Source organism: Amblyraja radiata, chromosome 7 (assembly GCF_010909765.2).
Source record: "Amblyraja radiata isolate CabotCenter1 chromosome 7, sAmbRad1.1.pri, whole genome shotgun sequence".
NCBI classification, from domain to species: Eukaryota; Metazoa; Chordata; class Chondrichthyes; order Rajiformes; family Rajidae; genus Amblyraja; species Amblyraja radiata.
In genome coordinates this window covers 48616885-48643060 of record NC_045962.1, presented here as the reverse complement: position 1 = coordinate 48643060, position 26176 = coordinate 48616885, and the positions used below count along the sequence as shown (strand labels likewise).

General features: G+C 45.4%; 1 protein-coding gene across 1 annotated transcript in view; it reads left to right on the top strand.

The window, feature by feature from the left end:
• cnbd2 (cyclic nucleotide binding domain containing 2) overlaps positions 1-25297 on the top strand; it is a 34553-nt gene extending 9256 nt beyond the window's left edge. The window contains exons 7-13 of the mRNA XM_033023500.1: positions 1869-2025; positions 2777-2928; positions 5656-5785; positions 6205-6319; positions 15571-15677; positions 20235-20398; positions 23935-25297. Coding sequence (XP_032879391.1) covers positions 1869-2025; positions 2777-2928; positions 5656-5785; positions 6205-6319; positions 15571-15677; positions 20235-20398; positions 23935-24265 — 1156 coding nt within the window. The 3' untranslated portion in view covers positions 24266-25297. The remainder of the gene's footprint in view (positions 1-1868; positions 2026-2776; positions 2929-5655; positions 5786-6204; positions 6320-15570; positions 15678-20234; positions 20399-23934) is intronic.
• The last annotated feature ends 879 nt before the right edge of the window (positions 25298-26176 follow it).

Here is a 26176-nt window from a genome sequence, read left to right as displayed (position 1 = left end):
GAGAAGGCAGAGAGATGCAAATGGTGGAATCGGATAAGAAAGGAAGATGGGGATTGAAATGTAGACCCAGAGGGAGGGATGGTAGGGAAATGGGAATAGGGTGGGGGAAGTGGACCGGAAGGGGGGAGAGATGGAGTATGGAAAAGGAACCAGGTGACGGTGTGGGCGGGGGGAGGAGTGGAAAGGGTGTGTGAGAGAGGACTTGGGTAGATGTGAAGGAGAGGGAAGTGGGGGAGGAGGGGGTTACTTCAGATTGGAGAATTTAATGTTCATGCCATTGGACTGGAGACTATCCAAGCAAAATATGAGATGATGTTCTTTCAGTTCGCATGAGGTCCCACTCTGACAGTGAAGGGGGCTGAAGACAGACTGGTTGACTTTAGACTTTAGGGATTCAGAGCCGAAACAGGTCCTTCGTCTGACTGAGTCTGTGTTGACCAGCGATCACCCTGTACATTAGCACTATCCTGCGCACTAGGAACAATTTACAATTTTACCAAAGCCAATTATCCTCCAAATCTGCACATCTTTGGGATGTGGGAGGAAACTGGAAAACCCAACGAAAATCCATGTGGTCACAGGGAAAACGTGCAAACATCACACGGACAGAACTCAAGCTCTGGATCGAATCCAGATCTCTTGCTCTGTGAAGCAGCAACTCTATCGCTGTGCCACTGTGCTGCCGCCTGCTGGTATGTAGATGGAAAGCGTATTGAAGTGGTTTGCAACTGAGAGCTCCAGCTGGTCCTGGTGGATAGAGAGCATTGTTCGGCAAAAATGTTCACCTGGTCGCTGCTTGGTCCCACCAATGTAGGTGAGGCTGCATCGGGAACACTGAATGCATTAGAAGAGGTTGGAGGAGTAACCTCTGTCACACCTGGAAGGGAAGTTGGGGTCCCTGGATGGAGATGAGGGAAGAATTGTAGGGACAACTGCTGCATCTCCAGTAGTTGCTAGGGAAACTTCCCGGGGAGGGGAGGAGTGGGTGGGGAGAGATGTGCACATCAGGGAGTCATGGAACTAGTGGTCTCTGCTGAAAGCAGAAAGAGTTGAGCTGGGGAAGAAGTGTCGAGGTGGTATCGCGTTGAAATGGATAGAAATGTCAGAGAAAGATGTGTAGGATGAGGAAACTGTGGGGGGGTCGTGAAAGGTGAGGATGAGGAACTCTATCCCTATTTTGTATGAGAAGTGGGGTGAGCGGTTAAAGTAAAACTGCAGGAATTTGAGGTAACACGGGTGATGGCTCCATCCGCAATTGCGGACGGGGGAATCCATGTTTTCTGAATTAAGAGGACATCCAAGATGTCCTGGATTGGAAAGCTTCATCTTGAGAGCAGATGTGGCAGAGACTGAGAATCTGCGAGAAAGGGGTGGGATGAGGTGTCGACTAGATAGCTGTGGAACCTACACAGGACTAATCAAGCTTATAATACTCAGTCACTGGATTGCTACATGATGAGGATAATGTTGGAGTGGAGAACAAAATTAATTTGAGTTCTGAGGTTTGGACCTGAGTTGGACAACTGTGTCTTTATCGCCCATTTGAATTGCTCCACCATTGCTGGCCACGCTTCCTGCTCCGACAGTTCTACGCTGTAAAATTCCTCTTCTCTCCTCTGAAGTCGCAGTCAGGCTCTTGTCTCTCTGACACTGTAGACCCTGACTTAGAACGCTGCTATAGATAATGCTCAATAGGTATTGTGGCTTTTGCTCAAAGCAGCTGCATTAGCGTGGTGGTTACTGTGCACAAATGATCTTGGGGAATGGTCCCAGTGGCACGAAGAGGGGAAGAGAATGAAGGATAACGGGGAGAGCAAGGAAGAAAAAATGTTGGCTTGATATTGACGACTTTTGTGGTACATTTCCAGGTTCAGGAGGAGGAGGGTGATAATAAGAAAGGGTGATCCAGCACACAGTTTCTACTTCATATACTCTGGAGGTGTCAGCTTCTCCACGGACCTAGATGGGAGCAGTGCTTTTAAAGAGGAACAGCAAGCTGACTTGCGGAAAGGTGCCAGGTTTGGAGTGAGTATTCCCAGTGTGTGTTCATGCGGAGATGGGGAATTCACTGGGTGTGCGGCCCTGTACATTAGGGAGAACGGGAGAATTTGACTGAAATTTGGAATTCATTGGGGTTGTAATCCTGGGAACGGTGACTGAGGAGCATAGAACATGGGACAGCACAGGAACAGGTCCCTTGGCTCCCAATGTTTATGCGAACACAATGCCAAGCTAAGCTGATCTCATCTGCCTCTACATGATCCATATCCCTCTATTACTTGCACTGCCATGTTCCTATGTAAAAGCCTTTTAAATGCCATATCTGCCTCAACCACCACTCCTGGCAATGCGTTTCAGACCCCCAACACTCTGTAAAAAAACTTGACAACACATCTCCAAAAAAACTTTCCCCGCTCACCATAGAGCTATGCTCTCTTGGGTTGGCCATTTTCACCCTAGGAAATTGGTTCTGACTGTCTACCCAATCGATGCCTCTCATAAATCTAGATACATATATCGTCTCCCGTGAACCTATGATATTCCAGAGAAAACAATCCCAGCTTATCCAAACCTCCTCTGCACCCTCTCCAAAGTCTCCACATCCAGGAGTTTACTGAAAGTGCAATCCTAAATGAGAGTTCACTAGGCACGGAAAGGTGAACCTCACTGAGTGACCTCCAGTGGCTGACATTGCTGACATGATATGAATAAATGGGAAACATCCCATGTGCTTCAGGTGCAGGTTCCCCATGAAATCCATTGGTTTCTATTGCAGGAGATTCCCGTGCTGAAACGGCTGCGAAGGAACTTCACTGCAGTTTGTGTGGAGGACACTGAGCTGCTGGTTGTTGACAGAGAGGATTTCTTTGCAAATAAACTTGACGAGGTGTTAGTGGATGAAGCACACCATCGCTTTGTTTTTTTCAGGTACTGTCACTCCTCCCGTTTTATGGTGAGTTGTCTTATTTTACTGATTTTCCAAAACCTATAGACAAATGCAACGTGTTTTCCGAGTGGTGTGGGCTATTCTAAGGTGGTTCGTAAATGAGATAAAAAAGATAATTAGATGCACGAATATCGAGAGCCTTTGCCTCACAGTACCGGTGACCTGGGTTCAATCCTGACCTCCGTCACAGTCTGTGTGGAGTTTGCACATTCATCCTATGCCTGGTTTCCCCCCTGGCGCCTGGGTTTTCTCTCATGTTGGAGGTTAATTGGCTGCTGTAATTTGCCCCTTTTGTGTAGGTGAGTGGGGGGAGTTGATGTGAATGCAGGAAGAATAAAAATAGATTAATATAGGTGTAATAAGTGCTTGATGGTTGGCACGGAGTCAGTGGGTGGAAGGGCCTGTTTCCTTGCTGTACCTTTTCTTAGAGATACAGGGTGGAAACACTGTCCACACTGACTAGCAATCATCCCATACACTAGCACTATCCTCCATACTAGGGACAATCTACAATTTACAGAAGCCAATTAACCTACAAGCCTGTACATCTTGAGTGTGTGGGAGGAAACCGCAACACCCGGGGAAAACCCACGCAGTCACAGGGAGAACGTACAAACTCTGTACAGATAGCAGTCAGGATCGAACCCTGGTCTCTGGCGCTGTAAGTCAGCAACTCTACCGCTGTGCCACTGTATCACCGTACACCTCTCTACGCAGTTGATGAACCAAATGAAATGAAGGTATAAATAAGAGGAAATATTCCCAATGGCTGGAACATTGGAACCAAAGGACATCGGTTTCTGAAAATCAGCAGAGGGGTGAAGGGTATCGTGGAAGTAGGTGGTAGAGTGGAGTGGGGAACATAAGAATATTATACCAAGATGCAGAATGTTGGCGGAACTCAACATCTGTGGAGAAACTGTAGGTCAATATTTGGGTCACGATCCTCTATCGGGACTGAGAGGAAAGAATGGATGGATGGATGAATGAATTATACTTTATTGTCTGGTGTATAGGGGAAAGATGGCTGGTGTATAGCAGTATGAGGGACGGGTGGGGCAGAAGCTGGTAGGTGATGGGTGGAACCAGTTGGGAAGGGATTGGAAAGGTGATCAAAGGGAGAAGAAAACAAGTTGCACAGGTGAGTGTGTGGGGGAGAGGAACATCAGAAATATTGAAATATCCCCAACAAGGTAGAATCACAGATAGATCGAGTGGTGAAGAAGGCTTTTGACATGTTGTTCTTCATCATTCATGAAATTGTATAGAAATTGGAATGCTATGTTCTAGTTATGCAAGGCTTTGGTGAGGCTATACTTGGAGTATCACATACAATTTTGGACACCTGCCATTGAGCTGTTAAGTTTGAAAAGGTGCTGAAAGTACTTATGATGTTGTTGCCATGACTTGAGGGCCTTGGTTCAATGAAGAGTTTTGGAATGCGAGGTCTTTATTCCTCTGAGTACTAGAGGCTGAGGGGTGATCATATAGAGGTGTATAAAATCATAAGGGGAATAGGTTAGGGGAATCAACAACTAAAGGATATAGGTTTAAGGTGAGAGGGGATAGATTTAATAGGAACATGAAGGGCAACCTTTACAGCCAGCTGGTGAATATAGAACATAGAACATTAAACGTAGAAGAATACAGCACAGGAACAGACCCTTCGGTCCACAATGTCTGTGCCGAACATAATGCCAAGACCAACTCTTATTTACCTGCGCATAATCCGTATTCCTCCTTTCCCTGCATATCCATGTGCTTATCCAAAATTCTCTTCAAAGCCTCATATCTGATTCCCCCCACCATCCCAGGCAGCACGTTCCATGCACTCACCATCCTCTGTGTAATAATCTTGCCCGCACATCTCCTTTAAATTTTGCTCCTCTGTGCTGTGCTGTGCCCTTAAGCTGTGCCCTCTAGTATTTGATATTTCTCTCCTTGGAATAAGATTCTGAATGTCCACCATACCTATGCCTCTCATAATTTTATATACCTCTATCAGGTCACCCTTCAACCACCGGTGCTCCAGAGAAAACTATTCACCAAGTTTGTCCAACCTCACCCTGTAGCTAATACCCCTTAATCCAGTCATCATTCTGGGAAACCTTCTCTGCACCCTTTCCAAAGCCCCACATCCATCCTGTTTGGGGTGAACAGAACTGCATGCAATACTCCAAATGCGACCTAACAACAGTGGTATAAAGCTGCATCATGACTTCCTGACTCTTGTACTCAATGAAGGCAAGCTTACCATATGGCTTCTTTTCCAATGCGTTGCCACTTTTAGGGAGCTATAAACTTTGACCCTGGGATTCCTCTGTACAACCCTTGCTATATGAAATGAGCTGCCAGAGGAAATGGTTGAGGTATGTATAATAACAACATTTAAGAGAGATTTGGCCAGGAACATGGATAGGAAAGGTTTTGAGGGATATGGGCCAAATGTGGATTAATGGGACTTGCTTAGATGGGGCATCTTGATTGGCATGGAGGAGTTGGGCTGAAGGGCCTGTTTTCATGCTGTTTGACTCTATGACTCTAAGGTCTCACGGGCTACATTGCTCTGAGATGCAGGAGTAGTTGATACAAATCCAGATTGGGGATATCACTTGGCTGATCGTTATAGGTGGATCTCTCCTGAATATCCTGTCAGTGTATTTAAAACAAATTATTTTAATATAAATGTAGTTTATTTATTCTTTCAGATCACTCAACCTTCTACAGTCATTGCCTGACAGTTCCATCGAGATCCTATCTGACTACTCCACAACAGAAGAGTTCCTCTATGGCCAGGTCATTCCACACAATATAGACAACCTGATTTTCGTCACCAAGGTGAATCCTTCAGTAAGAGCCAAGCTCATCAATTCTAAGACTTAGTCGGGCACTTCAATCACAATCAATCACAATCACAATAATACTTGATAAGCCAAGTATATTTTGCAGAATACGAGGAATTTCATTTGCCAAGTCAGTCGTACAAATAAAATGCAGCGGAACACACAAAGCACATTTTAACATAAACATCCACCACAGTGACTCCTCCACATTCCTCACTGTGATGGACGGGGAAAATGGTGGAGTGAAGTCAGGGTTTATATGTGGAGCTCCCAGGGTGATTTTGAATGTTTTCCTTCATTCACAATTGGATATTCTGTCCGTTTTTCAGAATTTATTTTTGCTTTTGCTATTATTTGTGGGTTCATGGTACCCACGTCCAGTACTCCTCGCTGATTATCTCCCTTCATTTGCAGGGTCGCTTTGTGATACTGCGACTGGTGAATCTCGCTCGCTGTCATTCCTACCACATGCTGATTGCCCAGGAGCTGCCCTTCATCAAAAACGTTGAACAAGAAAAAGAGTCGATCAGTGAGCACTGGGGATGGCTGGCTGCTTGGAGGGCTGATCTGTGAATGACCCTTAAAATAGACATAAAAAGCTGGAGTAACTCAGCGGGTCAGGCAGCACCTCTGCCGAAAAGGAATGTTGCCAGACCTGCTGAGTAAAGGGCCTGTCCCACTTGTGCGACTTTTCAGCAACTGTCTTCTATCCCCATGGTCTGGTTCAGTCAATCACTGAAACGAACACTGGAATCCAAATTTTTCTTTATTTGTAAACGTTACCGCGGGGCCGGACTCGGATCCACTCACTCGAGACCTCACCAGCCTCGTGCAAACAGAAAAGAAGAAAGAGACAACCGGCAAGCCCCAACTGAAAGATCACCCTTTTATACCCCTATAACTAACGGCGCGAAAATACAGGGGGAGGGCAACCCCTACCGATACCGGAGAGAAGATACATGGAGTGACAACTCCTTCGCCCAATCATATAACAGTACCTCCAAATATCTTCATACATAGCAACAAAGTAGAAACATCTTTAGGGCAATAAGAAATTTCCAGGTGCAGGCCACCCTTCTGGACCAATCACAAGCATGCATTAAGCGTCAGTGTTCTGGAGCTCCTGCAAAAGCCCAGACTTCAGGGCAACCAGTGGGTCACAGGTGCAGAAGCTTCCTGAAACTTCTGCAAAGTTCCAGACTTAGTGGAGCCAGGTCCAGCAGCTTGCAAAGTGATGTCATCAGCCCATTTTACTTCGGAGTCACGTGAGTGACTACGTGAAGACCCCGCCAGCACGCATGCGTGGCATAGCATCTCACGCAGTGCAACAGTGACGGGCTCTCCCACAACAGAGTTTAAAACGGGACCTCCAGGTAAGTAAAAACTTACTCTGAGGTCCTATTTGGAAAACCCTTGTTGTGATTTATCGTTATAGAAAACATGAACAAGGGAAGACAAACGAAGAAGGTCGTACCCCGTCCGACTGCGACAGCCCTGGAGGGTCCCAGCAGTGGGGGCGACCGGTGGCACCTGGACCGCACTTGCTGCGGTTCACAGTCACCGACGAAATTTCTGTACAGCTGAGCCCAGCGCCGCTAGCTGCACAGCTCGAACAACCGCAGCGGACTGGAGGCAAGGCTAAACAGAAGTCGGTCCGGCCGGTTTACTCCGATGAGTCCGGCACGGAAGACTCATCGCCCGAGAGCGGCAGAGGTGACCGTTTGGCCCGCATGGAGCGGCTAATGGAGCAAATGCTCCAGCGGGACTTGCTCCGGGAGATGAGGCAAGCCCGCCAAGGGAGTGCAAGCACACCCGCCACAGTGCAATACCCAGCACTGGCCATCGCATCTCCCTCAGCAGAGGGGAGCGTTGGCGACCAGGGCTGGGCTGGTCAAGAACAGGGATCATTGGCTGAAGATCACAGCAGTATGCTGGGGGTGCAGGAACAGGTAGAGCGCTGGGAGTGGTAAACCGCTACACCGTAACACCGCGAGCGGGACAGCCGTTACAGCCCAAACTGGCGGCTAGCATTGACTACCTGTCCTTTAATCCACTCCAAGAACAGGTAGTCAATGAGACGATGGATCTATACACGCCTCCAGAAAACTGTATATCGCTCAATGTACCAGCTGTCAATAGCCAAATCTGGGGGTACATTGGGCTGGGTATCCGAACCCAAGAACTAAAATTACAAAAAATACTGAAGCTCCTGAAGTCAGCTATAACCTCATACGGTCGTTCCGTGGGCGGTGTCGATATGACCAATAACCAACAAGACACCCTGGCTCTGCTGTGTAACACACAGTATGAGATCAATATCCTTCGGAAAGAAGCCATAAGACCTGCCCTCAACCCTAAATGTGCAAAACGCCGACCTCACAACCACAAATCCTGCTATTTGGCAAAGATCTACCAAAGCAGGTAAAAGATCTGGACAAGGAGTCCAAAGCACTTGGACTCATGAGGGCAGGCCCCGGAACGAGCAAGACCATGCAACCCAGACGGCAGCACCCCTACGCATCCACCAGTAGGCGTCTACAACATGGTACTGGTGAAAGCATGGGGCCCGCATATCGTCCCCGGAAGTCTTTTTTAGGACAGGGCCCAGAGCGGACCCCATGGAAGATGCACCACCCCCACACAGCACCACCTCGACAGATGAAGAGCCGGAAGCCCAGGAAATGAATATTCTACCGGTAACAATGAAGGTAGGTGGGTCTGGTTCCTTCCAGAACATAAAAGGTGCAGGGCCTTTACTAACAGGGAGGAGGTTACACCTGTTTTTGGAAACATCTATCGAGACTATCACTCCAGACAATTATATACTACAAAGTATTCAAGGATACAAAATTGAATTTATTCAAAAAAGTATGCCACCAGTTCAGCATGCACCCCACAGGGAGTTTACCCTCTCACAAAAAGAAAAATGCGAGGGACAGGCAGAACTGGTGAGACTACATACAAAGGGAATCATAGAAAAATCGGAACATGACCCTTTGGAATTCGTATCAAATATCTTTACTAAATCCAAAAAAGATGGTGGATGTCGCATCATCATTGACTTAACGACATTGAATACTTTTATCAAGTATATACATTTCAAAATGGAAACATTTGTTACTGCCAAACAATTGATTTCCAAAGGATACTTCATGGCATGCATCGATTTAAAAGATGCATACTATTCAGTACCCATTCATAAGGCTCATCGTTTAGGCATAAGACTCATCCAGTTTAACTGGATGGGGCAACTATGGCAGTACAAATCGTTGCCTAATGGCCTAACATCAGCCCCAAGACTATTTACCAAGATATTAAAACCAGCCCTGGCAATACTAAGAAAACAAAAACATATTTGCATGGCATATCTTGATGATATTTTGGTAGTAGGCAAAACCCTGGAATTAGCTAAATCAGCAGTATTAGCTACTAAACATTTATTTGAAACTCTGGGATTTGTCATACATCCAGATAAATCTAAGTTGACGCCATCCACAACTATGGACAATCTGGGATTCACAATTAACTCAGTCCACATGTCTGTAACGTTGTCAAAAAAAAAAGCAGCAGAATTGGCACAAGCCTGCAACAAATTAATGATTACCAATCAACCAACCATTCGACAAGTGGCAAGAGTAATTGGGAAATTAGTAGCAGCATTTCCAGCTACCCAGCTTGGACCTTTCCATTACCAAAACTTACAAAGAGCAAAGGTGCAAGTGCTAAAACAACATGCAGGTCATTTTGACCAAACCATGAAATTACCAGCTAAAGCAATATCAGAATTACAATGGTGGAAAGTGAACATTTGGCATAGTTCCAGCCCCATCGTTATCAATAATCCAACATTCACGATACAAACGGATGCTAGTGCTCAAGGCTGGGGAGCAACTAACACTATATCCAGTACGGGTGGTAGATGGAATACTCAAGAATCATCACTCCTACAGACACTGGGTATAAACTATTTGGAAATGTTGGGTGCGTTTTATCGGTTAAAAGCTTACTGTTCAACTATGCACCATTTGCATGTCCGCTTACAAATTGACAATACCACAGTGGTGGCCTACATTAATCACATGGGCGGGATAAAATCGATATCATGTGATAATCTGGTCAACACAATCTGGCAATGGTGGGTCGACAGACATATTTGGCTATCAGCAACTTACCTACCAGGTAAGCTTAATACAGTGGCAGACACCAGGTCACGCAAATTCAATGATAACACCGAATGGATGTTAAACCCCAAAGTATTTGTTGAAATTACAAAGCAATATGGAACACCAGATATCGATCTCTTTGCATCCCGACTGAATCACCAGGTATCAACATATGTCGCTTGGGAACCAGACCCTGAGGCAGCAGTGATGGACGCATTCTCGCTGAGCTGGGGAAAACAATTTTCTATGCCTTTCCCCCCTTCTGCCTCATCAGTCGGGTACTACGCAAAATACAGATGGACTCTGCTTCAGGTATTTTGGTAGTACCCAACTGGCCTACACAGCCATGGTTCCCAGTGGTCCTTGACATGGTCACTGAACCACCCATGACCATTCCCAGGAGACCAGATCTATTGATCCACCCTGTCACAGGCGAGAGTCACCCGTGCCATGACAGAATAAATCTGTTGGGTTGCAGATTTTAAAAAGACCATTATTGAACCTGGGACTGTCAAATAGGACCGTGGATATGATGACAGCATCTCACTGACTTTCCACCAAGAAACAATATCTCTCCAGCATCAGGAAATGGGAAGCATACTGTTCAAGAACAGGGACAACATATAGAACAGCAACCATAACTAACGTACTGGAGTTCCTGTCCAGCCTTCACCATGATGAAGGTCTGAGTTATAGTACTATCAATTGTGCTAGGAGTGCACTGTCAGCCTATCTGGGGCAGGCACCAGGACAACAGTCCATAGGGTTTCATCCGCTGGTGGCCAAATTAATGAAAGGCATCTTCAATACCAACCCCCCTAGACCAAGGTACACCCAGATCTGGGACGTCAGTGTCGTCCTGACATACCTAAGGGGATGGTCACCAGCCAGATCCCTCACTCTGGAACAGCTTACCCTGAAAATGGCAATGCTAATGGCTTTAGTCTCAGCCCAAAGGGTCCAGTCCCTACACCTACTCAGACTGGACAACATGGTCATATCAGCTGACCAAGTTACTTTTACTATCTGGGAGCTGTTAAAACAGAGCAGACCAGGAACTTCAGGACTAATTATGGAATTCCGGGCGTACCCACCTGACCCCCGTTTATGTGTCATGACACATCTACTACAATACCTCAACACAACCAAAGAACCCCAAGGGAGAGAAAAGGCACTATGGGTCAGCTACAAAAAGCCACATGGTCGGGTGTTGGTACAGACCATCTCTAGATGGCTCAGACAGATATTGGGAGCTGCTGGGGTGGATACTGACATTTACACATCTCACTCCACCAGGGCAGCATCTACATCGGCGGCTAAGAATATGGACGTGCCATTGGACCATATCCTGGCAACAGCAGGGTGGTCCACAGAAAGAACTTTCCAAACGTTCTACATAAGCCGATTGTTAAACCTGTATTATTTGCAGAGAGGATTTTAGATTCTGCAAATATATAATTTAAGCCCGGGGGAGCGTTATTTCTTTGTTTTATTTAAAATAAATATTGTTATTGTTTTATAAAACAGATTCATGTTTAATTACGATAACATACTTCCTCCCTTGGATGACTTTGGCAGTGAGTGAAGCATGGACTGTTACACGGTTTGAAATCACAGAGCTTTAAAATCTTCACGTAGTCACTCACGTGACTCCGAAGTAAAATAGTAAGATTAAACGAGCTTACCAGTTTGAAGTTTGATCTTTATTTTATGAGGAGTTACGATGAGGGATTACGTGCCCTCCGTTCCCACCCTCAATTATAAAGGTCAACTGGTATCTTAGTTCTCCTTATCTTTACTATGTTTATTTCAATTACTGTGTTTTCTGTGATTCCACACTGCTGCTTTGAACAATGTCGCGCATGCGTGCTGGCGGGGTCTTCACGTAATCCCTCATCGTAACTTCTCATAAAATAAAGATCAAACTTCAAACTGGTAAGTTCTCGTTTAATCTTACTATTCTCACAGACACCCACTTGCCATTTCCTAAGTACCCAAACCCCTGCATATTCACAATATTATCTCTAGCTTAATCACATATTTCGATGACATTGACTGACTGTTTAAGGGAGCACATACTCCTTTGATGATGGGGAGGTCACTATCTCTGACCCCAAAGTGTAGGGGTAACCTAGAAATAGCTGGCAGTAGTAGGCCTCTGCTGACATTTTGAAGAATCAAGATTGCTAAGTTTTGTTAGATGATGTTATTGCAAATACTGGGAGCAAAGAGGTTTCACTGAGCTGAGGAACGGTTACATTGTGATCACAGTCAAACAGGCTCAAAGGACCCGTTGGTCTCCTCCATATCCTATCTTCCCAGAAACTCAGAAGAAAATATCACCACTGCCCATCATCAGAGAGTAGAGAGTACCTGAGAAAGAGGCGGAGACAAAGTCCCCGACAACATTTAATTAATGTTAAATGGGCACTTGAGTCATCTCGGGATTGACGGACATGAGCCAATTGCTGGTAGATGGCATTAATGTGGATAGGTTGGCATGGACGTGGTGAGACAAATGACCTGTTTCTATGCTGTATGTCTCTATGCCTCTACACTGATGATGATGATGACATTGACGATGGCTGACTACAACTGGATAGTGTTGACACACTCAGAAAGTTGTCAAAGGGATTGGCTGAATTTGTTCAACGTTTGAGATCAACTTAGTCTGTGAGTAATGATTTCCTTGCCTGTTTCACGGTGTATTTCATTGTTTTCAATGATAGGTACTTTTAAAGTTGACAAAAGTTTGCTGAACTTGACAAGTCGAAGAGCTTCACTGTATCAGCAACAGAAATTCACGACTGGTACGGCAAAATTGAAAGGGAAGAAATTGAATACGTCTGAGTCTTTTACCCGGTACCGTCCAAGCGTGAACAAGGGAGATTTTGACATTTCTCGTCTTAGCTCTATGACTATGCTACCAAGCCCTGCCGATTCACAGCAGTATCTGAACATAATATCAGACGCGTGGAAAATGCAAAAAATGGGCAGGTACACTTACCTATGTATATTGTGCCATTTACAGCATCGCATTTATGCAAATGCCATATTTATATAAAGAGCTGAAAGGTGTAGTGAGGGGAGAGGGGTTATGGAAGGAGGGAGTGACTGAAGGTAGGGGAAAGGAGGGAGAGGTGAGGGAGGGAGTGGGGGAGGGAGGAGGAGAGGGGAAAGAAGAGGGAAGGTGAAGAGGAGTGGGAGGGAGTGCTGGGGTTGAGGGGGGATGGAGGAGGATAGGGGTAGGAAGAGGGATGGCGAGGTGCAGTTGGGGGAGGGTTGCGGTGACACAACGGGGATCTCTGGTTTCACAACGGGAACCCGTCAGCCGCGCCTGCGCAGTTGGGGGCTATGGGTCAGTGGCGGAATCTTGCCTTGGGGGACGGGGCCCAATGGGTCCGCACCTGGTCTAGTCTCTTTTAATCTTTCCCCCTCTCACCTAGTATTTAGTATTTCTACCCTGGGGAAGACTAGCTGCTATATCTATGCATCTCATACTTCTATATACTATTTGGTCTCCCCTCAGCCTCCGATGCTACAGATATAACAATCCAAGTTAGTCAAACCTCTCTCTGTAGCTAATGCACTCCAATCTAGGCATCATTGGCGAACCTCTTCTGCACCTTCTCCAAAGTCTTCGCATCCTTCACATTCATTAGAACTGCACACGATAAAGAGCAGGAAACCTGGGTTGATTAAGAGGCCTGAATAGGGGAGCACAGTGATCTTGGAGGGCTTTGGGTTTGGAGAAGGTTTGGGTGGAGAGAGTGCACTTTGCAGTCAAGAACAGCTCAAAAACAGGCTCTTCTGCCCACCCACCGAGTCTGTGACAATCAACAACTATCCACTTCCATTGATTCTACTCTAACCCATTTTAATTTCCAAAATTTCCCATTCCCCGCAGATTCTGCCACTCAGCTACACATTAGGGACATTTTTACATTGATTATTTAACTTAACGACCTGCATGTCTTTGGAGTGTGGGAAGAAACCAGAGCACCCTGGGGAACCAAGACGGTTTCTCGTGGGGTGAATGTGCAAACTCCACACAAGGACAGCACAGAGATCAGGATTAAACTGTGGTGCTGTTGAGACAGCGGCTGTACCACTGTGCGGTCAATTGACAAGGACTCCAGTGATATTTCCTCTGTTGTTGTGCGTGAGATCTTCCTTGCCCTGAACAATCAAACCTTGGTTTAACATTCACAGCCCACTTGGCCCCGTGTCAGACCATTTTAGCGCCAGCTGAGGCTGATACAGCTGCTTCTGTTGTGAAGCAGTCAAAATCGTAAAAAGAGCTCAACTATTTCAAATGAATTGTAACCGATTGCATGTAGTTGATAGATCTGGAGCTCGCTCCTTTAATAAAGCTGAGAATACCAGAACAATTACATTTTACAGACTTGAGATAATTCGGTTTTTTTTAAAAGAAGGATTCTGAAGGGAATGGAGCAAATTCAGGGAAATGGAATTACCCTACAGAATAGCCCCCAAAAAATGGGTTTGAGGGGTAGGTAGCCTTAGTTATCATGCACCTGTATATTAATTATTTCTAAACAAAGAAATAACAGAGGGCTGAATAGTTATCACTTGTTGGTTCTATGTGATTGTGGAGAAGTGCCTGTGAGGCACCCTACAGATCAAAGTGTTCACATTCCCATGAAATGTTTCAATAGACAGGAGTAGGCCATTCGGCCCTTCGAACCAGCACTGCCATTCACTGTGAACATGGCTGATCATCCACAATCAGTACCCCGTTCCTGCCTTCTCCCCATATCCCCTGACTTCGCTATCTTTAAGAGCTATCTAACTCTCTCTAGAAAGCATCCAGAGAATTGGCCTCCACTGCCTTCTGTGGCAGAGAATTCCACAGATTCACAACCCTCTGTGTGAAAAAGTTTTTCCTCATCTCCGTTCTAAATGGCTTACCCCTTATTGTTAAACTGTGGCCCCTGGTTCTGGAGTCCCCAAACATCGGGAACATGCCATTCGTTTTCTTCACTTGCTGTACCTGCATGCTTACTTTCAGTGACTGATGAACAAGGACCCCCCAGATCTCGTTGTACTTCTCCTTTTCCCAACATGACACCATTCAGAAAATAAACTGCCTTCCTGTTTTTGCCACCAAAGTGGATAACCTCACATTTATCCACATTAAACTACATCTGCCATGCACCTTCCCACTCACCCAACCTGTCCAAGTCACCCTGCATCCTCATAGCATCCTCCTCACAGTTTACACTGCCACCCAGCTTTGTGTCATCTGCAAATTTGCTAATGTTACTTTTAATCCCTTCATCTAAATCATTAATGTATATTTTAAATAGCTGCGGTCCCAGCACCGAGCCTTGCAGTACCCCACTAGCCACTGACTGCCATTCTGAAAGGGGTCTGTTAATCTCGACTGAAAGTCCAGGTACACTGCATCCACTGGCTCTCCATTTGTCCATTTTCCTAGTTACATCCTCAAAAAATCCCAGAAGATTAGTCAAGCATGATTCAAACATGATTTCCCCTTTGTAAATCCATTCTGAATCGGACCGATCCTGTTACTGCTATCCATATGTCCACAGTACTACCAGTTTAGCTTCCGAAGACTATTCCTTGGCTTCAGGTAAACGGCCAAAGCAACATTCCGCCAACAATCGCACACAGATTACCAAAGCCCTGGCTGTCGCTGTCTTCATGCAGATCGATTCAATTCTACCAGGAGAGGTTTTTGTAAGTATTTTCTGTGGTGCTTCCATTTTGAAAGTGTCCTAAGATCTCTGATGGATTAAAAAATCACACTGCTGACTATTCCCTTGCTATTTATTGAAGTCACTGTGAGAAGAAGCGCAGAAACAGGCCATTTGACACACAGAGTCCATGCCGAACATCAACCACCTATTTGGTATTGATTTTTTATTATCACTTGTACCGAGATAAAGTGAAAAAAATGGTTTTGCGTGCTATCCAGGCAGATCATGCCATACATGATTACATCAGGTAGTGTAAAAGAGAAAGAAACAATGCAGAATACTATTATTGGTACTGGGAAAGTGCAGATAAGAGAGAGTGCAAGGACTTCAATAAGGCAGGCTCATCCTCAGCTGATGAGAGGTCTGTTCAAGAGTCTAACAGCAAGAAATCAAAATAAATATTTTCATAGATTTGTTGGAACATGCATTCAAGCTTTAGTATCCCCTGCCTGATGGGAGTGTGGAGAACAGAGAATAACGAGTTGTGGGTTTTAAATATGTTGATTGCTTTTCTGAAGCAGTGTAGATGTAGTTGATTGGAGGAGGCTGGTTTGTGTGATTGATGGGACTGCGTTCACAACTCTGCAGTTTTGGACAGAGCTGTTGCCAAACTAAACGGTGCTGCATCCTTCTGGGATGCTTTCTATGGTGCATCTGTAGAATGAATCTTTGGAGACATGTCGAATTTCCTTAGCCTTCTGAGAGAATAGAGGTGTTGCTATGCTTTCTTGACATAGCGTTAATGCGGTTGAATCTTGACAAATTGTTGATGATACTTACATACACCTGAGAAATTGAAGCTCTCTACCATCTCCACAAACACTGTTATACAGATAAGGGACAACCAGTTCCTTTGTTTTACTGACGTTGATGGAAAGGTTATTGTCGTGCTCACTATCTCCTTCCTGCACTCTGCCAGGGAAAGCTGCAAAGCCAGATACAATGGGGACTTTTAAAAGACATTTAGACATGGAGAGAAAAGATTTGTTGGGAAAAATGCAGGCAAATAGATCTAGCTCAGTTCTAAAACGTCGGCATGAACAAGTTAGGAGGAAGGGCCTGTTTCTGTGCTCGATTACTCTATAACCCAGAGGGTGGTTGTAATGTGCCTGAGAGGAGAAGGGCAGGGACTTTCAATAGATAATAGGTGCAGGTGTAGGCCATTCGCCCCTTCGAGCCAGCACCGCCATTCAATGTAATCATGGCTGATCATCCCCAATCAGTACCCCATTCCTGTCTTTTCTCCATATCCCCCGACTCCACTATCTTTAAGAGCCCTATCTAGCTCTCTCTTGAAAGTATCCGGAGAACCGGCCTCCACCGCCCTCTGAGGAATTAACCTTCTAAACCTACGCTGCACTCCCTCAATAGCAAGAATGTCCTTCCTCAAATTAGGGGACCAAAACTGCACACAATACTCCAGGTGTGGTCTCACTAGGGCCCTATACAACTACAGAAGGACCTCTTTGCTCCTATACTCAACTCCTCTTGTTATGTAGGCCAACATGCCATTCGCTTTCTTCACTACCCAACCTGTCCAAGTCTCCCTGCATTCTCATAGCATCCTCCTCACAGTTCACACTGCACCTCAGCTTTGTGTCATGTGCAAATTTGCAAGTTACTTTGAATCCCTTCATCTAAATCATTGATGTATATTGTAAATAGCTGCGGTCCCCACTAGTCACTGCCTGCCATTCTGAAAGGGACCCATTAATCCTTACTCTTTGTTTCCTGTCTGCCAATCAATTTTCTATCCATGTCAGAACTCTCCCCCAATACCATGTGCCCTAATTTTGCCCGCTAATCTCCTCTGTGGGACTTTATCAAATGCTTTCTGAAAGTCCAGGTACACTACATCCACTGGCTCTCCCTTGTCCATTTTCCTAGTTACATCCTCAAAAAATTCCAGAAGATTAGTCAAGCATGATTTCCCCTTTGTAAATCCATTCTGAATCGGACCGATCCTGTTACTGCTATCCAATGGTGCCGTTATTTCACCTTTTATAATTGACTCCAGCATCTTCCCCACCACCGATATCAGGCTAACTGGTCCATAATGCCCTATTTTCTTACTTAAAAATTGGGATAACATTAGCTACCCTCCAATTCACAGGAACTGATCATGAATCTATAGAACATTGCAAAATTATCACCAATGTGTCCACGATTTCTCGAGCCACTTCCTTAAGTACCCTGGGATGCAGATCATCAGGCCCTGGGGATTTATCAGCCTTCAGTCCCATCAGTCTACCCTGCATAATTTCCTGCCTAATGTGGATTTCCTTCACTTCCTCCGTCACCCCAGGTCCTCTGGCCACTAGTACATCAGGAAGATTGTCTGTGTCCTCCTTAGTGAAGACGGATCCAAAGTACCTCTTCAACTCATCTGTCATTTCCTTGTTACCGATAATAAATTCACCTTTTGCAGTCTTCAAGGGTCCAACTTTGGTGCTAACTATTTGTTTCCTCTTCACATACCTAAAGAAGCTTTTACTATCCTCCTTTATATTCTTGGCTAGCTTATCTTCGTACCTCAACTTTTCTCCCCGTATTATCTTCTGTTGCTCTTTAAAAGCTACCTAAACCTCTTACTTCCCGCTCATCTGTGCTACGTTGTACTTCTCTTTTATTTTTATACCGTCCCTTGTCAGCCACGGTCGTCCCTTACTCCCCTTGGAACCTTTCTTCCTCTTTGGAATGAACTGATCCTGCACCTTCTGTATTATTCCCAGAAATACCTGCCATCAGGGCCGGCCTTAGGAGGTGCGGGGCCCAATTAGGAATAATTTTGGTGAACCCCAGGTTCCCAGCCAAGGTCTGTAGAATCGTAGAAATATAAATAAAGTCTATTATAGACTTTATATCTCTATGGTAGATTGGAAAGTAATCAAAATGTGCACTTAAAAAGTGCATGCGACTTAATGGACCAAACACATCTAAGCTACATTTTAATATATAATTGCAGACATGTAAGCCTACAAGTAACAAACAAAATGTGTAGATCACCTATGAAAAGTACATAGTTCCAATACCACTTGTTTTAGTGACTGTGAAATGAAAATAAAAGTATTTAATTAACTACATCCTGGAAAATCAATAACCATTGACGAAAAACCAGTCCAGGCATGAAATTTTGGGCTTCAGCCCCATCCTACACTGTGGGCTTCTACCCCATCCTAATTTAGTTATGTGTGTGTATGCGTATTAGTTGTTTGTGTGTGTGTTGTCTGTGCGTGGTGTGTGTGTGTTAGTTGTCTGTGCGTTATGTGTGTGTGTGTGGGAGAGAAGGGAGGAAGGAGAGGAGGGAGGGAAGTAGAGAAAGAACGGAGGGAAGGAAGGAGAGAAAGAAGGGAGGGAGGGAAGGAGAGAAGGGAAAAGAGAGTTAGGAAGGAGGGAGGGAAGGAGAGAAGGGAGGGAGGGAAGAAGGGAAGGGAGGGAGGGACGGAAGGGAAGGAGAGAAGGGAGGGAAAGGGCCGGCAGCGGGAGCAGATGCCGGGGACCGGGCGGATGGGTGTGAGCTGAGGCCGAGGCTTGTAAACATTGCTCCAACCCCCGGCCCGGCCCTCCCTGTATTGTTCACCGCGTCTTCCCAGGTGAGAGAGGGGTGGAGCCGGGGCTGTGTGTGTGAAGCACGGCGACTGGAGGGGAGGGAGCGCTGTCCCTGGACCGTGAGGGAACCACCTTTCCCTCTCCCACTTCTCCATTCCCCCTCACGCCCCCCTCCCCGTCTACCCCTTTCTTCCCCCTCCAACCCTCTACTCTCTCCACCCCTCTCTCCCCCCTCCACCTGGGATAGATTTACCCGAGTCGAGTGGATTACTCTAGCACGGGACCCAATTGGGAGCAATTGGTCCATTTGGCTTAAGGCTGGCCCTGCCTGCCATTGTTGTTCCATTGTCATCCCTGCTAGGATATCTTTCCAGTCAACTTTGGCCAACTCCTCCCTCATGGCTCCATAATCCCCTTTATTCAACTGTAACACCGATACATCTGATTTACCATTCTCCCTCTCCAATTGTAGATCAAACTTGACCATATTATGGTCACTACCTCCTAATGGCTCCTTAACCTCAGTTCCTTTATCAAATCCGGTTCATTACACAACACTAAATCCAGAATTGCCTTCTCCCTGGTAGGCTTCAATACAAGCTGCTCTAAGAATCCATCATGGAGGCACTCCATAAACTCCCTTTCTTGAGGTCCAGTACCAACCTGATTTTCCCAGTCTACCTTCATGTTGAAATCTCCCATAATAACTGTAGCATTACCTTTACGACATGCCAATTTTAACTCCTGATTCAACTTGCACTCTATATCCAGACTACTGTCTGGGGGCCTTCTTGGAAGGCTCAAGGCACTGTGGCATGGAAGGCTATTGGCCAAGTGCTGGACCAAGAGTTGATATAATAGGTATTAAATGGCCAGCACAGATATGATGGGCTGAAGGGCATTTTTCTGTGCTGTATAACACTGTGACTATTGATATTGCTGACAATCAATTGCATTCCTGTCAGTATGGCCTGTCTTCTGCCTCTAGGGCCTGCGGCAGTACTTTCTGCCCAGTAACCTTCACGATAGACGGCCCTTCAGTCTCAAGAGCGTCGGCACGAAGATTGTGAGGATTGATATGGAGACCTTTGCTGAAATAGCTGACCCCAAAACACTGCAAAAGGTCAGGTTGCTGCAGTCTGTGTACCCAAGGTGAGTGAATTAATGCAGAGGGATGAGGCTGGTGAACAGGTGCAGGAGGGAGCTGCTCGCAGACATAGTGATGGATAAAGGCAGTCTGTGGGCAGGGCAGCTGTGGCAGGGCAGCTGTGTCCCCAGGGCAGCTGTGGCTACAGAAGTAGCTTACCACCACCGAGTGTGACTGAGGAGTGAATGAATAATGCGATGTAAAGCGCCTTGAGTATTAGAAAGGCGCTATATAAATCCCATCCATTATAAAGGCAAGTGAGGCATCGTGTATCATGGTTAATAATAATAATAATAATACATTTTATTTTCGGGCGCCTTTCAAAGTCTCAAGGGCACCTTACAGAAATTAACAGAAGAGAAAAAACATATAGTCGGAGAAAAATAAATAATAAGGACATCACCAGTACACAAATTAAAGACAGAAATCGCTCCAAAGACAAAAAATCAAAAAACACAATGTGAAAGAGAGAGCAGCGGCAGCTAAAGCGCGCCAGCGTCCACTCTCCCTTCCGACAGCCATCATGGACACAGACTAACATATTAACTTACACACAAAAAAAATCATCCCCCCACAGTGGATACCACTGTGGGGGAAGGCACAATGTCCAGTCCCCATCCCCAGTTCACCCAAAGTCAGGCCTATTGAGGCCACCGCAATTGCCTCTACGGAGGCCCGATGTTCCTGGCCGTTCTGGCCGGGTGGTGTTGCCCCGGTGTCGGGAGAGTCCTCACAGCGGCTTGGGACACCTGGAACGGCCGCTTCCTAACTGGGGACCGCGGCTTCCGAAGCCGACAAGGCCGCGCCGGTTTGGAGCTCCCAGGCTCCCGATGTTGAAGTCGGCGCCGCCCGCTCTGCTCCGCAGACCCGCAGCCCGGAGGTGTTGATCTCGGCGGTCACAGCTCACCGGAGCTCCAGCGCGTCGATCCAGCGCGGCGACCCAGGCAAGGCATCGCCCGCTCCACGAAAGCGCTCCAGCGCTGTGCCGCCAACGAAGCCGAGGTGCTGGGCGGTCCCCGCCAGGAAACGGCGCTCCATGCCCGCTGGTAGGCCACGAGGACGGGTCGACGGGGCAGCCCGGAGAAAAAGCTGCCTCACCGACCAGGTAGGGACCTAGAAGTATAATTACCCCCTACCCCCCACATTAAAAAATCAATTTCTCCAACAGACGAAGCACAGGACTTACTCAAAACTTCAAAAAAAATGAAATTGAACGGACGGCTGCTGGTTAGCAGCCGTTCCCCAAGATGGCTCCTCCCACGAATGGTTAACACCAGTCATGGCCAGGTGCTGACTCCCTGATCATTGTTCTCTCACTGCAGGGAGATCCCAAGGAAACCTTAACAGGAAGGAAGAATTGAATTAATGTCAGGTATTAAGTGCACACCTTGGTGCACGATACAGTATTTGTTTATTATCGTCACATGTTCCAGATTCTGTGAGAGCTTTGTTTTGTGTGCCACCCAGGCAGATCATTCCATACATGAATATGTTAGGTCGTGCAAAAAGATAAAATAACCGCAGGGCAGAACATAGTGTGACAGCTACAGAGAGAGTGGAAATTTAAAAAAAGTTCAAGTGCCACTACAAGGTAGATTGGGAATACAAACTTAGTATTTGAGAGTCCTTTCAAGAGTCTGATAATTGCAGAGATGAAGTTGTTCTTGAATTTGGATTAGATACATTTATGCATGGTATCTTCCCCATGGACTAAATACACAAGGATGTCACACAGCTCTTTAAACTTATTCCACCATTGACCTGCCTTAGTTCCATCACCGACAATGCTCTTTCAAAGCCAGTTGTGAGGTTTTCAAGAACAATTTGGAAGTTGAAAAATGAAGGTGTTTCTGTGCAAAGGGAGATCCAAATCACTCGAATATCCAATCAGGGCAATCCTCAGAGGGTGGTGAGTGTGTGGGGCCTTTATCTCCCCATAGGGAGTGATAAATTCAAACAGTTAAGGAGCTAAGAGAAACTGGTAGAGAGGAGATTGGGTGGGCTGGGCAGAGGATATGCCAGGCTAAAAGACAAGCTGTGGGAGGAAGTTAGTGTATCGAGTGGAAGGGGTCGAGTGGGTAGGGAGGAATTGCCGACACCGGGTCAAGACCCTGCATCAGGACTGACAGTGGAGAGGAAGCATAGCTCGGAGAAAGAGGGGAGTTGGAGGGGTGAGACAAGGGGCAGTCGGTGATGGATAGACCGTGGATAGGTGAGAAACGATGGGTGGAAAGAGTCAGGTGACTGACAATAGGGAGGGAGGAATTGTCAATTCAGAGAAAGTCAGGGAACAGGTAGAAGATAAAGTGGGGACTAAGGATATAAGAGGTTGAACCATATAATCTAGAGTTATGGAGTCATAGAGTGATACAGCACAGGAACAGACCTTCAGCGCATAAGAGTCCACACCGATTATCAGCCATCCATTTACACACATCCTACATTAATCCCATTTTTATTCTCCTCACATTCCCATTAACTTCTCCCACCACTCTCCACCACTCACCCACACAATAGGTGCAATTTATAGCAGCCAAATAACTTCCCAACCCACATAGATTTGTTTATTATTGTCATGTGTATTAGGTACAGTGACAATATGTTGTTTGCATGCTATCCAGTCAAAGAAAATACAATGCATGAGTACCATCAAGTCATTCACGGTGCACATATAATAAAAGATAAAAAAGTACAACATTTAGTGCAAAAATATAACATTGAAGTCTAATAAAGTCTGATTAAAGATAGTTCAAAGGTCCCCAATGAGGTGGATGGGAGGTCAGGACCGTACTCTAACTGGTGAGAGGACAGTTTGGTTGCCTGATAAACTTCTGTGCCTCTTACCTGGTGGGAGAGGGGAGAAGAGGAAATGACCGAGGTGAAACTGGTCCTTGATCATGCTGGCAGTCTTGATGAGGCAGCGCAAAGTGTCAATGGAATCAATGGAAGGGAGGCTCATTTGTGTGATAGCCTGGCCTTTGTCCATAATTCTCTGCAATTTATTGCGGTCTAGGATGGAGCTGTTCCCAAATCATGTTTTGATGCATCCCGATAAGATGCCTTCCACGTTGCATCTGTCGAGGTTGGTGAGGGTTGACAATAGACAATAGGTGCAGGAGTGGGCCATTCGGCCCTTTGAGCCAGCACCGCCATTCAATGTGATCATGGCTGATCATCCCCAATTGTTGGGGATATGCCAAACTTCCTAACTCTTCTAGGGAAGTAGAGGCATTGCTGTACGTTCACGGCCATGTCTTTGGGATTTGGGAGGAAACCCTTGCAGTCACAGGGAGAACATGAAAACTCCACACAGACAGCACCCAAAATCAGGATCAAAATCTTGGTCTCTGGCAGTGACTCTTCCAGTCCCACCTCTCTGCCACCCAGTTTACTTGTGCTGGTAATTACATTTTTGACCTGAACTCGAAAGTGCTTTGACACCACATGTCCAGCGCCGCAGCATTAAACACCCTGTAAACCTCAGCTCATTTTTGTTCCCTTGCCAAGACTGATGGCCTCTTTGACTCTCTTTCATTTCCAGCGATGACAAGCTCTGCGAGCTCTTCATCAGGAATAATTTCTGGAAGATCTTTAAGAAGGATATGATCACCAAGATCACCCGTGGCACAAAAGCTGAGAAAGCTAAAATGTCAGTTCAAGGGGAGAGTGTGTATGAGATTGACAAGACTGGGATCCTGAACCTTCCTGATATTGCTAGCAATCCCCATACTATTTTTTCAAAACCTTCGTACTACATTACTCCTGTTCTGAGGATCAAGAAAGGTGAAGACTTCAAATTACCAGAAGTAGATCTCCAATTGATACACGGAATAGAAAAGATTCCATCCAATTTAAAGCATGTGTTGTTCTGAACAGGTCCCTGGTGTTCTTGCTCATTGTCTGACTTCCTTCAATGTAGAATCTTTCAGATTGTTGCCATTACTTGTTTAATTCTTTCCAATTTCAGTTTATTTCTCCCCCAACACTTTGTTCACCGTAGGATCATGCACTGGGGTTTTTCTCACATACTTTGTTCTTTCATATATTTGGCCCCTGTTATGCACAACACTTTTCCAATTATCAAGGAACAACTGCAATCATATATAGACCACTGTTACAAAGGTCTTACATTAAAATCCAAAGCCATTTAAACCTACTGCCATAAAGACAGTGCATAGGAACCAAGCTAGTAAAATACAAGCTTACAGCCAACATGTTAACACCTAATAAGTTAGTTGCATTGTTTTAAAAATGCAACATTAGAGTCCCATTATCAGGTCTATGTAATGTAATATCGGTCTGATAATACCAGACCCAATGATTCACACTCAATGCAAAGGTCCAATACCTTATGCTTGAATGGTATGAGATCCAATGATATAGATCCCAATATCATAAATCATGGACTACACCATGAGACAAATTCCATAGACCCAATCATATACACTCCCTGGTTTAAGATTCAATTCATTTAGACCCAATAATATGGACTCTGTGCAATAATAATACAATGCCACAAGTCAATATGCCTTAAAATCCAATCATAAGACCCATTGTTATAAAGGTGCAGTGTCATAATGCCAAAGGTCACAACATGTGAATACTTGACCCAATACCACTGCCCTAATGCAGAATAATTGAATGCTATGGAAATACCATATGCTCCAATGCCATCAAAGCTCAGCATCAGATGATCCAGTTCCACGAGGGCAAAATCCAAGAAATCTAAATATTGTAAAGGATGAATTAGGGATCACCATCATCACACTGGAATCAATCAAAGGCACGCGTCTTCTTTGTGGTGCCAAAATAAGCAATCTGAAAAATGCCTTACAATAATAGCAACCCTTTCCTGGGATTACCATGCATTTTGCAGGTGTTTAATTGAAGCTTGAACCTGCTCCTGGTCAGATTCCAGCGGGTTTGTTGTTGAATATCACCAAATAAAGAATTTGCCTCGAAAACTACTGTAACATTGGCAATGTTCAATAAACATTAAAAATGCATCTGATTCAAGTAGTTGTCAGTCATTTGTGACAGGAAGATTATTGGCCCTAGGTGAATCATGGAAGTAGTCGGCAAGAGCACCTGCATGCAGTTGCAACAGCACAACTACATCTGTACCATTGAACACAGGCATAGGTATTGGTTTATTATTGTCATGTGTACTGAAATATACAAAAAAACTTGCTTGTGTGCCAACCAGTCAAATCATACTATCATGAATGCAATCAAGCCATAACAGGTACAACATAGTGCAAATAGATTTTTTTTTAAACAGAGTGCAGAATATAGTTCTACAGCACCTGAAATAAGCTTTGCAAATGAAAGACAGATGAGGAATTAGGAGTGAAATCAGGCCCCACAAGCCTGCCCCGTAATTCAACATGACCAGAACTGATCAACCACGATCCTCAACTCCTCCTTTGTACCAGATCCCTCATGTCTCAATACCCCAAACTTTAAATATCTTTTGGCCTCCACTTTAAATAGTTCTAATAATCTGGCCTCTACAACTCTCTGGGGCAGAGAATTCCAAAGATTCACCACCCTCTGTGAGAAGAAATTTTGAGAAGCCTGGGTTTGTAATGACCAGCTTCTTAGTTTGTTATTGTGTTATCTTGTTTGTGACCCTCCCATCAGTGAATATCTCAACAATTTGCCCATAACATCTTACACGCTTCAATGACATCATCCCTCATTCTTCTGAAGTCTAAAGAATATGACCCAACCTATTGAGTGGACGACCCTCTCATCCCAAGAACTAGCCTGGTGAATCTCCT